The sequence below is a fragment of the Epargyreus clarus genome, unplaced genomic scaffold (assembly GCF_041222505.1).
Source record: "Epargyreus clarus isolate Ecla_fem2 unplaced genomic scaffold, WU_Ecla_fem_2.2 ptg000016l, whole genome shotgun sequence".
In the NCBI taxonomy this organism is placed as follows: domain Eukaryota; kingdom Metazoa; phylum Arthropoda; class Insecta; order Lepidoptera; family Hesperiidae; genus Epargyreus; species Epargyreus clarus.
Genome location: NW_027332224.1, coordinates 2,257,616 through 2,273,588, shown reverse-complemented (window position 1 = coordinate 2,273,588; position 15,973 = coordinate 2,257,616). Strand labels below are relative to the sequence as shown.

Here is a 15,973-nt window from a genome sequence, read left to right as displayed (position 1 = left end):
AATAGTTGTAGGTTAGACTATATATTGTAACCACGTTCCGATACAATGTTAAAATTTGTTTTAATACTGTTTTTAGTCATTCAAATGTTACTATTACTTGGTCATTATGCAAAAGTCATAGGACACAATTTTACTTTTTGAATGTTAATCAAGTTTGTAGCAACTCGTGTCCTTCGGCTGCCATCTTGAAAAAGGGGTACAAATCTTTTTCAGGCAAGTTGTTACCCAGTAAATTTGTAAGAGCAAGCATGGTTTCTAATTGAATCCTTACTAATATTATAAATCCGAAAGTAATTCTGTCTGTCCGTCTGGTTGTCTTTTCTTCACGCCTAAACCACTGAACCGATTTTAATGAAATTCTGTACAAAGATAGTCTGAGACCCTAGAATGGACATAGGATAGTTTTTATCCCGGAAATCCCACGAGAACTAGGGATTGCGATCTTAGACCTATTAATCGGAGAATCGATTATTTTGAACCAAAAAGTCGATTATTTTAATCGATAACTAAATTAAACAAACTTTGGAAATTAAGACGGAAACCGAAAATTCATTCATTCAAGATTCATTGTTTCCGTGAATTTAATAAGTCTAGGTACTTAGGCAAAATTTTTCCAATTACGAAATTGGGAAGGCAAAAATGAATAAGTTTGATTCTCCCTATGTCCTAAGCCAGGGATGGTGAACCAATGGCTCACAATATTTTGGGTACGTCGTCGATTATAAAAAATGTGTTAAATAAGTAAGTATTTTATGACCATCGAACGCGAGTGACGGTTAGGTTAGGTTAGACCTTTTTTTTGTTGACGAGGGGGAAACCTTCAAATGGTACCCGGTATCGTGGGAGCAACACAGAGTTATGTGGGATTCTTACCACACTAAAACCCCCCCGGTAGCCGTCCTCGGCGCTAAAGGACTCCGGGATGTCCAAAGGAACGCAACCGGAGTCCTCTTAGCGTGTTTTCACGTTGGGCGCCACCCAGGTGAGCATGACGCTCGCCACACCATCCGGAGTACACGACGGTAAGCGACCACATATACCGCCGTCCTCCCCGGGTAGCATACTGGACGGTCCGAGCTCCCACTCTTGCCGCTCGCAACCCCGGAAGCCCCGTTTAGTCGCCTCTTACGACAGGCAGGGGATACCGTAGCGCTATTCTGGTTCCGGAACTACAGGGACACGAGAGTTCTACCTTAGAATCGTACTAGCGAGCTAGTACTACGTAATAGTAAAATTAACAATCGAAGCACGTTCGTATAAATAGCGAACAGCAACTGATTTCACTTTTTATTTTCTTTGTAACAATTATGTATGTAACGTGAATAATTAATTAATTTTCTTTCATTGTGAAGAGCGGGTTCGATTTTCGTTGAGTTAATAATAGATCAAGGCCTATACTATTCTTTTTGTGAGACGCTTGCCCAGTGGGACAGTAATGGGTTAATAATAATTATGACACAAATATGTTCGGGTGTGTTTTGACCGGGTACTACTGTCATACATATTTCAGAAGTAGTTTGCGTTTTGGTGGTAGAGTGTGGATGCTGACTTACATATAAGTCCTTAGTCCTTAGGAAAACATTACTCTCCACAGTGGAGTAAGGTAAGATGGTAGAACCCTTTGTGGTTCGACTCCGGCGGCACCACCGCCACAGCAGTGTTAAACTGCCGTGTTCTGGTTTAAGGGTGTGGTAAGGGAGACATACTTTCCGAGGCAGACTTTTCCATATACCTACTCACACACTTTCCAGCCGACCTCAGGTAGTAATCTAATCTTATCTTGAGTTGATAACAGATGTCCATGTCGGCAGTAGCCACTTACCATCAGGTGGACTGCATGCTCGTCTGCTACTCCTATATTATAAAAAAAACACTTACATATGAGGTGACCTAATCCTCAGGAGTCATGCATCCATACAAGCATATACGCACATTGACCCAAACATTACCTTCCATAGTTGCTTAAAAAAACATTCCACTCTGCAGTGCTTTAAAAATGACTAAATATTAAGCCCAGCAGTGGGTTGGGACTCACCTGTATAGCGACTCCATCAACCGACACAGTGATCTCTACTTTCTTGCATTTCGCTCCATCTTTCGCTTCAGACTTCTTCAGCTGTTGTGTGAACTGCAGCTTCTTGATGGCGTCCTTCACCACTTCTATGCCTTTGGGCTGGTCCACTTGAATGCAGCCGAGAAACTGGAATACATATAAATTAATATTATTTATAATTCAAAATTAGTTATAAAAGTAGCAGTGATAGCCTAGTTAAGAAACTCGGCCTCTCGATCGAGGGGTCCGAGGTTCAAATCCAGCTCAGGATTTGAACCTCGGACCTTTTTTATATTATAAAAGTAGCAGACGAGCATGCAGTCCAGTGATGGTAAGTGGCTACTGCCGCCCATGGACATCTGTAATCAACCCCAGATAGGATTAGATATTCCTACCAGAGGTCGGCCACAGATGCGCCGCTACTCCTGAGGACTAAGCTGGAACGCCTCGGAAAAGTATGTCTCCCTTACCACACCCTTCAAACCAGAACACAGCAGCGCCTAACACTGCTGTTATAAGGCAGAAATAGGTGTAGCGGTGGTGCCGCCGGAGTCGAACCACAAAGGGTTCTATCACCGATTGTATTGTATCGTTCTCATGTCCGCGTAAATCTAAAGTGAAACTTAACATTTTACGCAATATTTCATAAAAAATAATTATTAAATTGTTTGAACGATATCCTGTTGTTTTGGTGTGACGGTATATCTGTAAATTGAAGGTGGTAGAACTCTTTGTGGTTCGACTCCGGCGGCACCACCGCCACACCTATTTCTATCTAATAACAGCAGTGTGAGGCGCTGCTGTGTTCCGGTTTGAAGGGTGTGGTAAGGGAGACAGACTTTTCCGATTCGTTCCAGCTTAGTCCTCAGGGGTAGCGGCGCATCTGAGGTTGACCTCAGGTAGGAATTTCTAATCCTATCTGGGGTTGATTACAGATGTCCATGGGCGGCAGTAGCTACTTACCATCAGGTGGACTGCATGCTCGTCTGCTCTCTTATATTATAAAAAAAAAAAAGAATTAACACAACTTTTCCTTAAACTTTCATCATGTCGCGGAAATTGACAAAACTTGGACATAATCGACAATGGTTAATTGTTTCTTAATTGATTACGTAACGGTAATTATAATTACCGCGTAAGAGGTCAAGGAGAGGCCGTGGTAATGTTATGGTAAATAACTCGTTAGGGATGGCGATTCTTTCCGAAAAAGATCGATTCTTGAATCGATTCGAATCGAAGTGAAATCGAGACACAAAAAGTCAATTCCCAAATCGATTCTCCAAAAATCGATCTTCGTTTTTTTTAAGCTAAAAAGGGCGAAGACAGCGGATATAAAGGTTATCAGGACCAAACTAGCCCTGAAATACGTATCTGCCAGCAAAAAATGTCTATAACATATTCATATTCAACCAACATCAAAAAGATCGACTTTCGATTTTCTAGGATGAAAGATCGATTCACTGAATCCATTACTGGAGATCGATTAATATAATCGATCTTTTTGGCCCCAAAAATTGAGTCTTCGATTAATCGATCTCAGATCGGCGCCCCTATAACTTGTAAGTTTTAGTAGAGATGAGCTTGCAAACTCGTCGACTAATCGGTTTGGCAATTTGTCGATTAATTGCCCGATTAGTTTGCAATCCAATCGAGCAATTAATTGGTAAAAGAGAAAAAAAAACATAAATTGATTGTAAAAATTACTGTAAGAGAAATGGGCTTTTTAAAAGATTAGAAATTGTTTTTTGAAAATGCTGTCGTTTTTAATATATTCTAGTTTTTAGGTTTAGAAAGTTGAATGTGGTTTAGAAATTGTTGATTGATCGGTCGAGTTTTCGGCAAATTTATAGAGTGGTGAAGTTTGCAGACATAATTATAGTTTAATTAATTAAATGAAATTAATTAATACTCTATTAAGCTTTGAGACCCTTGACAAAATATAGTCAACAAGACTATATTTTATAGTTACTTAAATAATTTCTTTTGAGAAAATAATAAATGTTATTATTTTTGCTATGTCTGAAAAATATTTTATACATGGCGATATTGTATTGTATAAATAATTATTCATTATATCTACACACCCATACCTACCTATAATGGTAATATACCTATGTGTGTGTAAATATCTACGTGTCGTGTTATGGTAATGGAAGTAAAAAACAACGTTAGCAACACTGTTCAAAATAATTACATTCTTAGGTATGAGGCAAAATAACACATCTAAAATCACACAGATTGAGACAGACACATAATACTCTCCCCCTAAATTCCAGATAAATTCGTATACTTCCAACAACCAAACCACAAAAAATCCCCTACGTCCAAAAAATCTCCCTAAATTCCGGGAAAATTTCGCAACCGGGCAGCACCAGTACACAACAAAGCATAGACAAGACTCCTTGTTTACGCGCTATAATTAATTAATTATTGGAATCGTTATCTGTGCCGCCCCCCGTCTGGTCTATGTTTATCTTTGGGGCGGATGGAGTTCAACGGATTATATTTCTATTGTTTATTTGAAGTTGATGCGTAGTAATGTGGCCTCGAAGTACTTAATATAATATTAGATGTTTGCCAAGTATAGACGACTATTCGTCTTCGTATACGACGATGCTCGCCCGTTCTCCGTTTTTGAATTAAAATATTTTGTATCTGTGTGCCACTTTTACGTGGTCGTCATTGTTTGGCGAGTCAATCAAAAAAAAAACTATTTTAAAACAAAACAATATATAAAATGATTGATACATATCAATCATATTGTATCTTTTCATATTGTATTGTATAGTATCTACAAATGCAAATAAATATTAATTAAATATTATTATCGTAACGTAACGTAACCATTCGTTCCGTTACAAAAATCGTTTCATTTATACTTATTTCTCTCTTTAATTTTAAAATGTATAAATAAACTAAATGTTTCGGTGTGACATCGGTACCAACCTTAACCAGGTAGGCGACGTGGCCCTTCACGAGGGCGTCGGGCGCGTGGATCCAGTTGCGGCCGTTGGGGGCGCCACTGGCCTTCCCACGGCCCTGCCAGAACAGCAGGGTGGACATTCTGTAACAAAGAAACAGGTGGTCACAAAGGTGGTAGAAATCTGTGGTTCAACTCCGGCGGTACTATTGCCATTTACGAGGAGAAAACCTTCAAAAGGTACCCGACGACGTGGGAGTTACGCCGGGTTTTGTAGGATTTTTACCGCACTAAAACTCCCCCCGGTGGCCGTCCTCAACGCTTGTAAGAGAACTCCGGGATCTCCGACGGAACAAACCGGAGTCCTCCAAGCGCGATGCCCCAATCGGGTTCTGCCCTAGGGGATCAGCTTTCGCTCCTCCCACACCACCTGGTGTTTACGACGAGATGCGACCACACATACCGCCGTCCTTCCCGGGTCACTTTCTGGAAGATTCAAGCTTCCACTCTTGCCGCCCGTAACCCCGGATGCCCTTTTAATCGACTCTTACGACAAAGGGGATACCATAACCCTATTCTAGTCCCGGTACTACGTGGACAACCATCGCCACACCTATTTCTGTCTAACAACAGCGGTGTGAAGCTGCAGTGTTCTGGTTTGAAGGATGTGGTAAAAATATTAGTTTCATTATTGTAGCATGTGAAGTTTCTTTTGATTTAATTAAGTACAATATTTATTAATTACGAGCATAAAATGACATGATTATCAATATCATCGAACTTTGCTGAGCTGCTATCAGTAGCTACAGGATGTCAGTTAGCAATATTTATTATTTTATACATATTTCCTTAACAAAACTTTAGTATTCAGTGAATTATTGACATATATCGCCACTAACAATCAAATTATTTAATGTTTGCGTACCAAAGATCAAAAATTTGACAATTTCTAGTACGCAGATAATGTATTTGATCTTTTTAGGACATTGGATAGATTGATTAATAATAGATAGCAGTGATAGCCTAGTGGTTAAGAAACTCGGCCCCTCGATCAACGGGTCCGAGGTTAAAATCCCAGGCACGCCTCTAATTTTTGGAAGTTATGTGCGTATTAGAAATTAAGTAATTATCACTTGCTAAACGGTTAAGGAAAACATCGTGAGGAAACCTGCATACCTGGGAGATTTATAAAAAAAAAATCTCAAAGGTATGTGAAGTCTACCAATACGCACTTGGCCAGCGCGGTGGACTATGGCCTAATCCTTCTCATTCTGAGAGGAGACCCGTGCCCAGAAGTGGGACAGTAATGGGTTGATAATGATAAGGATGATGATGATGATTAATAATAATGAACAATATAATGCTAAGCTCAAAACGGTGAGTCTAAAAGTAAGAAATTGTGAACAGAAGTTTGTAATATAATGTAAATTCGTCCCCTAAAGCGCTCAATAGATAGTCACATTAAAAGTCGTACTAAAATAAAAGTCAGTGAATATAGAATCATACAAATTTACAATATGTAATTGTACAGTACAAACGATGGTTTTTGAACATTATACCCTAAGGAGATCCATTTGCAGTGAAAACTACGTGACTGAAACTCTATAAGGAAAAAAGGTTTATTATCAACCTGTTATTCTCCCATTTAATTTGAATTACAACATTAATTATTATCTATGTAACATTCTCGTAGCTGACAGCCCTATTGCACCCCTCATAAATTAGAGCATTCATTAATAACTATGTAATTTTGTTGACTTTTTTCAAAAACTGACAACCATAACCAGAAAGTTGCATGCAGCTGACAGCCCTACTGCACTCCTCATGTAACACAACACGCACGGAAGCGGACCCGCTTGCCTTCACGCTTCGTTTCTGGACCTGATGACGTCATGCAACTTGAAGTTGAAGGACATTGATGTCTTCTGTGTATACTGCTTAGGAATGGTACCTTTCGTATATATTACTAGGGGGTGACCGAGCTCCAACAGTCACAATTTGGAGCTGGTATGAAGGATGAGCAGAGCTGGTATGAAGGAAGACAAAAAGCAGTGGTAGCCTAGTGGTTAAGAAACGCGGCCTCTCGATCGAGGGGTCCGAGGTACAAATCCCAGGCACGCACCTCTGATTTTCAAATTAATGTGCGTATTAGAAATTAATTATCACTTGCTAAACGGTGAAGGAAAACATCGCGAGGAAACCTGCATACCTGAGAGATTTATATAAAAAGAAAAAAAAAAACTCAAAGCTATGTGAAGTTTACCAATACGCACTTGTCCAGCGCGGTGGACTATGGCCTAATCCTTCTCACTCTGAGAGGAGACCCGTGCCCAGCAGTGGGACAGTAATAGGTTGATGATGATGAAGGATGAGAAAATTTTGATAGCGTAGTTCAAAAAGCGAAATAATATACTTTTTTATTCACTGATAGTGGTAAGCGATTACTGGCGTCCATTGACATCTGTAATCAACCTCGAATAGGATTAGAGTCCCCATTTGAAGGTGCTACGTCTGAGGATTAAGTCAGAACGTCTCTAGTAACGCCTTACCACACCAAACCAGAACACAGCAACATCTAACACTGCTGCTGTAACAAGTAAGTGTAGCGGTGGTATCGTCGTCGAACAAAGACAAAGAGATCGAGGACAGACAATACAGTTTTATTGAAATATAGATACAAATAATAGCGTAGGTTATAAACATGTGATTGTAATTAGTGTCACACGTGGAATTAATACGTAACGACCGTTCTCAGATATGCATTGAACAAAGGATGATTACTGTTTGTTTAACGATGTTACATGCATTATATATTAGGTTTTACCCGCGGCTTCGCTCGTCGAAAGTCTATCCCTCAGAAAGTTTTTTTTCGATAAATGGTATAGTCCCCGCCAAACTGCTAGTCCCCTCTGAAGTAGTTGCGAGCAGGTGTAGTCATACAATTTGCTATGGCGACGCGACTCATTTCTATATTCAGAGCGTACTAGCAGTTTTACGCAGACTGTACCTAATGTCGTTTTCTGAAACCATACCAACGTGTGTAAAAAAATTCATGAGCTTATTAAAGCTTGAAACTGTAACAAGCAAACTCACGTTCGTATTTATTGTATTATTTAATTTTTTTTTTTTTATATTAATATCACTTCTATGTATCTAAATATATATAACTCAAAGGTGACCGACTGACATAGAGATCTATCAACGCACAGCCCAAACCACTGGACGGATCGGGCTGAAACTTGGCATGCAGGTAGATGTTATGACGTAGGCATCCGCTAAAAAAGGATTTTGATCAATTCTACCCCCAAGGGGATAAAATAGGGGATGAAAATATTACTTCGTAACGCGAGCGAAGCCGCGGGCAACAGCTCGTAAATAATATATGCTAACTAAACTAATCACGCTTTGCTGTGTTCAGTCTCATATTATCAGTAAATAAATTCTTTTCCCGTGGGAATTTCACCATAATAACGATATAAATCAATCTTATATAAAAGCGCAATATTGTTTGAAAGTTTTAAGTTAATCCAACGACTAGCTTTCTAGTTTTGTGGATACAGGCATATCAAAGCCGAATGTTTATATATTAAGGATATTGTATGTCAACACGCTTGCCAAAACTCAACAATGTCATGGAGATGGAGTGTCGGTTTCTTTGGCAAAACAGGGGTTATTTTCTGCAAGCGCTTGTTTGCAAACGCAAACGTTTGTGTGTTTGAGTTTGCCGCCAGTGTGGATGAAGTACATATATTTAAGTGTCATAGGAGTGGAAGGGCTAACTATGTAAACATCCCTTTTTTTACGAGGGGAACCTTCAAAAGGTACCCGACGACGTGGGAGCGACGTCGAGTTATGTGGGATTTTTACCGCCCTAAAACCCCCCCGGTGGCCGTCCTCGGCGCTTGTTGGAGAACTCCGGGATCTCCAACGGAACACAACCGGAGTCCTCCAAGCGCGATGCCCGGACCGCCGTCCTTCCCGGGGTAGCATACTGGACGGTTCGAGCTCCCACTCTTGCCGCCTGCAACCCCGGAAGCCCCCTTTTAGTCGCCTCTTACGACAGGCAGGGGATACCGTAGCCCTATTCTAGTCCCGGAACTACAGGGGCAATGTAAACATCCCTAGCAGTTGGATTGAAGAACCCTACAGTAATTTTGTCTAGCATTTCAGACCCTTAGGGGACGGATTCGCAAACTCCTTATCGTTATAGGAATTTAAAATTAAAACTGTGAAGATTACCAAAAACTTTTTGATAATAAAAGAAATTATTTATTTAGTACACAGCAAAGTCATAAAATAATAACATATTTATTTCCTTTTTAAGGTCTCAATACGTATAAATACGTAGAAAATATTATATTTATACTACGATTTCTAATACGATAAATTTAATGTAAGTATATTTTTCCATAAGTTACATAATTATTACATAGAACAACTAGGTACAAGAACTTAACAGTTCATAATAATAATTAACTGTAATAAATTAATGGAAACAATGCTTCTTATAATATAATTACTTCTTTGTACCTATAAAAAATGCATATTAATTAAAGTAAAATTCCTTCGTAGGAATTTTACTTTAATTAATATGCATTTTTTTATGAGTGTTACATCTATATTATGAGTGTTACATCTATATCTTCATATATAGCTGTGTTCTGGCTATAATTATTAAAATATACTTGAAATATTAATATATTTGGTCACACGCAGGTCGCACTCGCACACAGAGGGTTCCGTATCACCAAAAGTTCCTTTTTTTCGTATTTCTTATAATAGCAGCTATAACTTTGTAAAAAATTGAATTGTCTATCTATTACAGTTCAATAGATACTGCAAAAACGGCCGAAACATTGCTGTTTCTTGCATCCTTTATTTTCAAGTTTATGTTATTTTTATTATTTGTTGTTATAGCGGCCTTAGTTATACATACGTTATACCCATATTCATTCAAGAGATAGAGCCCTGTGGCAGACGGACAGACAGCGTAATCTTACTAATAAGGTTCTGTTTTACCATGCTTTTATGAGCTTGACGTGTGGATGTATGTAAGGGAATCTTTGAACTCGATTTTTACCCACTATGAACGGTCGATTAATTTAAAATTTTGAACAATTATCAAGAACCAATGACAATAAACGATTTATTTAATTTTATCCCATTCACCTCATCAGGATCGTCAGGAAAGGATTAACAATTTTCCTTGTGCGATTTTACAGTGTTTTTTAGTTTTTAAACTATAATTATTATCTTTTGGGTAATAAAAACCCAAGTATCCTTCGGTACGTCATCTATCTTCCCCTGGATGATCACTTGTCCTTGAGCTTATGTAAAACAGTATAAAGTTTAGCACATACTTAGCAAGTCGTGATCTATGTTCACGAATGAGTACAATCTTCTTATTAATTGCTCATTATTATTATCGGTTGATCAATCACGATTGTTGCAAGGACTGTTTATTATGTATGGATGGTATGTACTGCAAAGATATAAGTGGTAATACCTACTGAGTTGGTTACTTTTAGGGATAGGCATAAGTGTAGCTTCAACGGGCCCTAAGGGGACAAGGAATGAAAAAAGGTCTATTATTCTCTGATTTTTTTCTCACGTTATGGTCAAGGGTGTATCATAGACAAAATGTGTATGGGATGTACGGAATAAAAAGTGCCTGAAATTTGTCAGCGAAAACATAAAAAAGTACCTACTTCACAAATATTTGAAAAAAAAATCTTTTCTAGCTTAAAGGCGTACGGTCCTCATAATTTCTCCTAAAATAATATTTTTCTAATATTGAAGTAACGTGCTACCCCTGAGGACTAAATTGAGACGCCTTGGAAAAGTATGCCGTTCCGTTACCATATGAACTCTTACCTTCCTTCAAAAGCACACAGCAGCGCTTAACACTTTACGCAAAAATAGGTGTGCCGCCTTCAGAATCGAACCTTCAAATGATAATTGATTATAACCAAATTGCTAGCAACAATAAAAAATCAAGTTCGTCGCTCCACAAAGGTCAATGGCGCACAGCATCCTTGACATAAACATGCTAACTGAGAGAATCATTCGGTAATGTTTATAAACATGTCACATATGTTGTAGATTGTAGAAGAAATTTAGATGGCGCGCAAAAAACCGTCTCCTTTTAGAATGAGAAGGATTAGGGGATAGTCCACCGCGCTGGCTAAGTGCGAATTGGTAGATTTCACTTACCTTTAAATATTTCTCAGGCATGCAGGTTTCCGCATGGATGTTTTCCTTCACCGCTTAAGCATGTGATTATCACTTGCTTAATTTCTAATGCGCACGTAACTTTATAAAATTAGAGATGCGTGCCTGGGATTTGAACCTCGGACCCCTAGATCAAGAGGTCTAGTTTCTTAGCCACTAGGCTATCGCTGCCACCCCTGGACATCTTTATTTGTGACATCTAAATATACCCCAAGATAGTTGCCCATACATCTCCAATCAGCGCCCCTAGCGGACTGTATCAGAACTGATTGGAAATATATAGGAAATACGTAAACAAATACAAAAACAGTCATTTTTGTCAAAACGTAAAAACTCATACTATGGGTACAGTTTCGGTGGAAGGATGTGTGGATGCCGGCTAACATATGAGAAGACCATTTAGTGTCCACATGTTTCATTAGGTTAAATTTATCCTTGTAGATAATATTTTGCTTCACGCTGGAAATAGATTAGACGGTACCTTCCTTTTTTCATATATTATAGGAGTAGCAGACGAGCATGCAGTCCACCTGATGGTAAGTGGCTACTGCCGCCCATGGACATCTGTAATCAACCATAGATAGGATTAGATAATCCTACCTGAGGTTGGTCACAGATGCGCCGCTACCCCTGAGGACTAAGCTGGAACGCCTCGGAAAAGTTTGTCTCCCTTACCACACCCTTCAAACCGGAACATAGGAGCGCCTAACACTGCTGTTATTAGATAGAAATAGGTGTGGCGGTGGTGCCGCCGGAGTCGAACCACAAAGGGTTCTACCACCTTTAACTTCCTGGTACAATACTGCTTATAATCCAACACTAACGAATATACAAAAGTTAGAATTAATGTTTGATCTCACAAACCTTACAGCTAATTAAATAATACTTGAAATAGATTGTAACGAAGACAAGGTCAATTTTTTGTAATAATGTTACACGGACAATGAAATCATTCAAGTCTTTCATAATATTGTTCTAAGTATATTTGGCTGACATTACTCAAATAACCAAATTCTGGTTCGACGATTTTTGAATAAAAACTGGCTGACCCGGCAAACGTTGTGTTGCCATATGAATAAAAAAATGTTAAGAGTGAACAACCCTTATCACTTAGGGGTATGAAAAATAGATAGTAGCCGATTCTCAGACCTACTGAAAATGGATATAAAATTTGGTGAAAATCGGTAAAGCCGTTTCGGAGTACGGTTACTAACGTTGTGACACGAGAATTTTATATATAAGATTTTTTAAAGATGTGTGTTATGGAGTTTCTTTCACCGCTTCTCTCTAACGGAGTGCTTTGACAGAGTACTAGATATATTGAAGTTCAGAAAGAGTTCTGTTAAGAATCAACTTTGAATAAAATAATTTCGACTCATCACAACACATCTTTGACAGGTTCACGTAGACTACGGTTGTAAGTACGAGTAACTACATACCATCAGTACCCTTACCATGAGTTTTCAAAACATTCTACAATTTTACGTTACGTTTACTCAATCCATTATTCTGTTCCGTTTGCTTAGTAGACTGAATAAACGTAACAATAAGTGCTCAAGTATTTTTGTCTACCTCACATGTTCGCCAAAGAGCAAAACATAAAGCGCCATTTTGTCTATTTAGACATTTAATGTTACGTTACTGACACTATAGTTCTGATACAATCCGCTAGGGGCGCTGATTGGAAATTGTATGGGCAAATACGTAAACAAATACCAAAACAGTCATATTTGTCAAAACGTAAAAACTCATGGTACCCTTAGTGCAGGTGAGCTGCTTGCTCTTCTCATATTGTTTATTTGTACATGGGTCAAAATTGTAAAAAAAATATTTTGTCTGCCACGGTCCGTGTCTGCTACGTTCAATGTCTGTTGTCCGGGCCTTACGTTCAACTTCTTAAATTTTTCCGGGTTTATTACATAAATCTCGTTTAACATAAAAATATCTTCATAATTATACAAAAAACTAATAAACTGTGACGTTATACATATCACGAAGAAGAACGCATTAATTTACACCACGTGCGGGGAAACACTGCAATTATCACCTGCTGTAATCATTTCTAATTATTCATAATAACAATACTTAGTTATAGATTTATTACCTAGCCTCAGGTACACGGCAATGTGGTTCAGTCTATTTTTTTGATGTGAAACATCTATAGCCGCACGTAAAACCGATTTCTGGCGTGGCGACGCATGCTATACATTGGTATATATATACAGTCTATATGCAGTAGTGTGTACGGTGTGGCGACGCGTCGCCATGCGCAATCGAATTCAATAAATAGTCATCGTTATCTGGAAAAAAATCGTAATATTTTATTTTATCATTATGACATATTTAGTTCCTATCACAATATGTTCTTTTCTGCATATTACTTTTACAAAATAATGTCGATGTTTCACATCTGCTAGGCGTCCCGTGACGGCTCACATTTTTTTTTATAATAGAGTGGCAGACTAGCATTCAGTCCATCTGATGGTAAGTGCCTAGTGCCGCCTACAGACACCTGTTTTCAACCCCAGATAAGATCAGAGTTCTACCCTAGGTCGACCACAGAGGCGCCGTTATCCTTGAAGTCTAAGCTGGAATGCCTCGAAAAGCTGCTGTTATTAAGCAGAGAGACAGAGCACAGAGTGCTATACTACCCTTAAAACATTGTTATTAAATATGTAAATAATATGTCTGTTCCCGTGGGAATTATGAGATGAAAAGTATATAAAAACACTCTTATATACAAATATAATGTTGTGTAAAAATTTTACATTAATTCATCGAGTACTTTCGAAGTTTTACGGATACAAACATACAGAAGCGAAATTATTATATATTTTTAACACGCTTTTATTAGCTTGGGTTGTACGTTTGTATGTATGTATGTAACAGTAACGGAATCTTTGAGCCCGATTTTTATCCACTTTGAACGTTCAGTTTAATTCAAAATTTTAAAGAATTATCAAAAACCGATGACAATACACGATTTTAATATTTTTTAGGATTGAAGTAGGAATGGAACATCATCATCAGATGTTACTACTGTCTCTGGACAACCTAAAGTCTCTGTAACCAATACAATAAAGAAATAGGTCTTTGCTAGAGACAAGAAGAGTTAAGTATTTAATTTATTAAAAAAAATGTGATACAATTTGGTATAATTTTTGATCTTAATCCCCTAAGGGGTCGAAATTTTTGTTATTATAGGAATTTGGTATTCACATAGTGTAGATAATTTTTACCCCACTATGGAGAGTAATGTTTCACGTATGTATGCATATAATGTCATTCTTTGTCACGCTGCAGCCCAAACGGCTTGACGGATTAACATATTAGGTGTCGTTGGATTCGTCTAAATTGTGGGAGTTACATAGGCTATATTTTTATGTTTTTATTTTTACAAATTACTAGTTATATAATTTGTAGTGTGGAGCTAAGACACCCTAATATAAGTTAGGGTTAGAGTAACATTAAGTAAGTTATAATAAAATCAACAAAGAAACACGCTTTTAACTCGAACCTGCCTGCGACTTCACTACAAATTCCAACAATAATATAAATAATGTAATATTGACGAGCAATATTATCCTTAAGTAAGCATAAAATTGTTTCAAAGTAGTATGTTATTACGTAAATTACAGATTTTATTATTTGATAAGCAGCATCCATACTCTCACTGTTCAAGGCAAACAACAGTTATCATAATAAGCACATAATTATTATACAAGTTATATTTGTGGCTTTGCTTACATGATACATAAATCAGTTTTTTTATAATATAAGAGTAGCAGACGAGCATGCAGTCTACCTGATGGTAAGTGGCTACTGCCGCCCATGGACATCTGTAATCAACCCCAGAATTGATTAGATATTCCTACCTGAGGTCGGCCACAGATGCGCCGCTACCCCTGACGACTACGCTGGAACGCCTCGGACAAGTATGTCTCCGTTACTACATTCTTCAAACCAGAACATAGCAGCGCTTAACACTAACGCTGTTATAAGGCAGAAATAGGTGTGGCGGTGGTGCCGCTGGAGTCGAACCACGAAGGGTTCTATATAAAATGTTTGTTCAAAATGGTATAACAAGAGATCTTATAATGTAGCTTCTGGTTTGAAGGGTGAAGTACGGAAGAGATTTATGACTATTAGTAATACTTAATCTATCCAAATGCCTATGAGCGATCGTAGACAATTTAATACGTAGATTTGGTTGCAAAACATTCGATGGATTGATTATTAATTAATGATTTGGCATCAGGTCACAAAGGTAGCAACGTATTTTTGGCCGGTTTAATAGGCGACCTTAAATCGAATCAATTCTGATACAATCCGCTAGGGGCGCTGGTTGGAAATGTATGGGCAAATACGTAAACAAATACCAAAACAGTTATATTTGCAAAAAGGTATTTATACTCATACTAAGGGTACTGAGGAATGCCAAGCATCTGTGATCGACTTCAGGTAAAACTTCTGAGCAATATGGAATTAGTTACAATATATCCGTGGGCAGCAGTGGCTACTTACAAATCTTACAATTAGTCGAACTACATGATAATCCAATCTGCTCCGTCTGCTACTCCAATATTAGAAAATAACTTTAGTAAAATTCCAATCCTATCTCGGTTTGATTATAGATCTCCATCGAAAGTGACCACACTCGTTTGTTTTTAAAACAAAAAGAAAAAACAGTTTTCGAACAAAATTGCCATCTAAGTACCAGGATGGCATATCCAAGCAGGAGTTTACCTTTGCACCAATTCCGCGCGTTC

At 38.1% G+C, this 15,973-nt stretch overlaps 1 protein-coding gene across 1 annotated transcript in view; it reads right to left on the bottom strand.

Moving 5' to 3' along the window:
* The window catches only part of ced-6 (PTB domain-containing adapter protein ced-6), a 64,547-nt gene that overhangs the window by 11,815 nt on the left and 36,759 nt on the right, over positions 1-15,973 (bottom strand). The window contains exons 2-3 of the mRNA XM_073081381.1: positions 5,000-5,117; positions 2,036-2,200 (exon numbers count right to left, since the gene is read on the bottom strand). Coding sequence (XP_072937482.1) covers positions 2,036-2,200; positions 5,000-5,117 — 283 coding nt within the window. The remainder of the gene's footprint in view (positions 1-2,035; positions 2,201-4,999; positions 5,118-15,973) is intronic.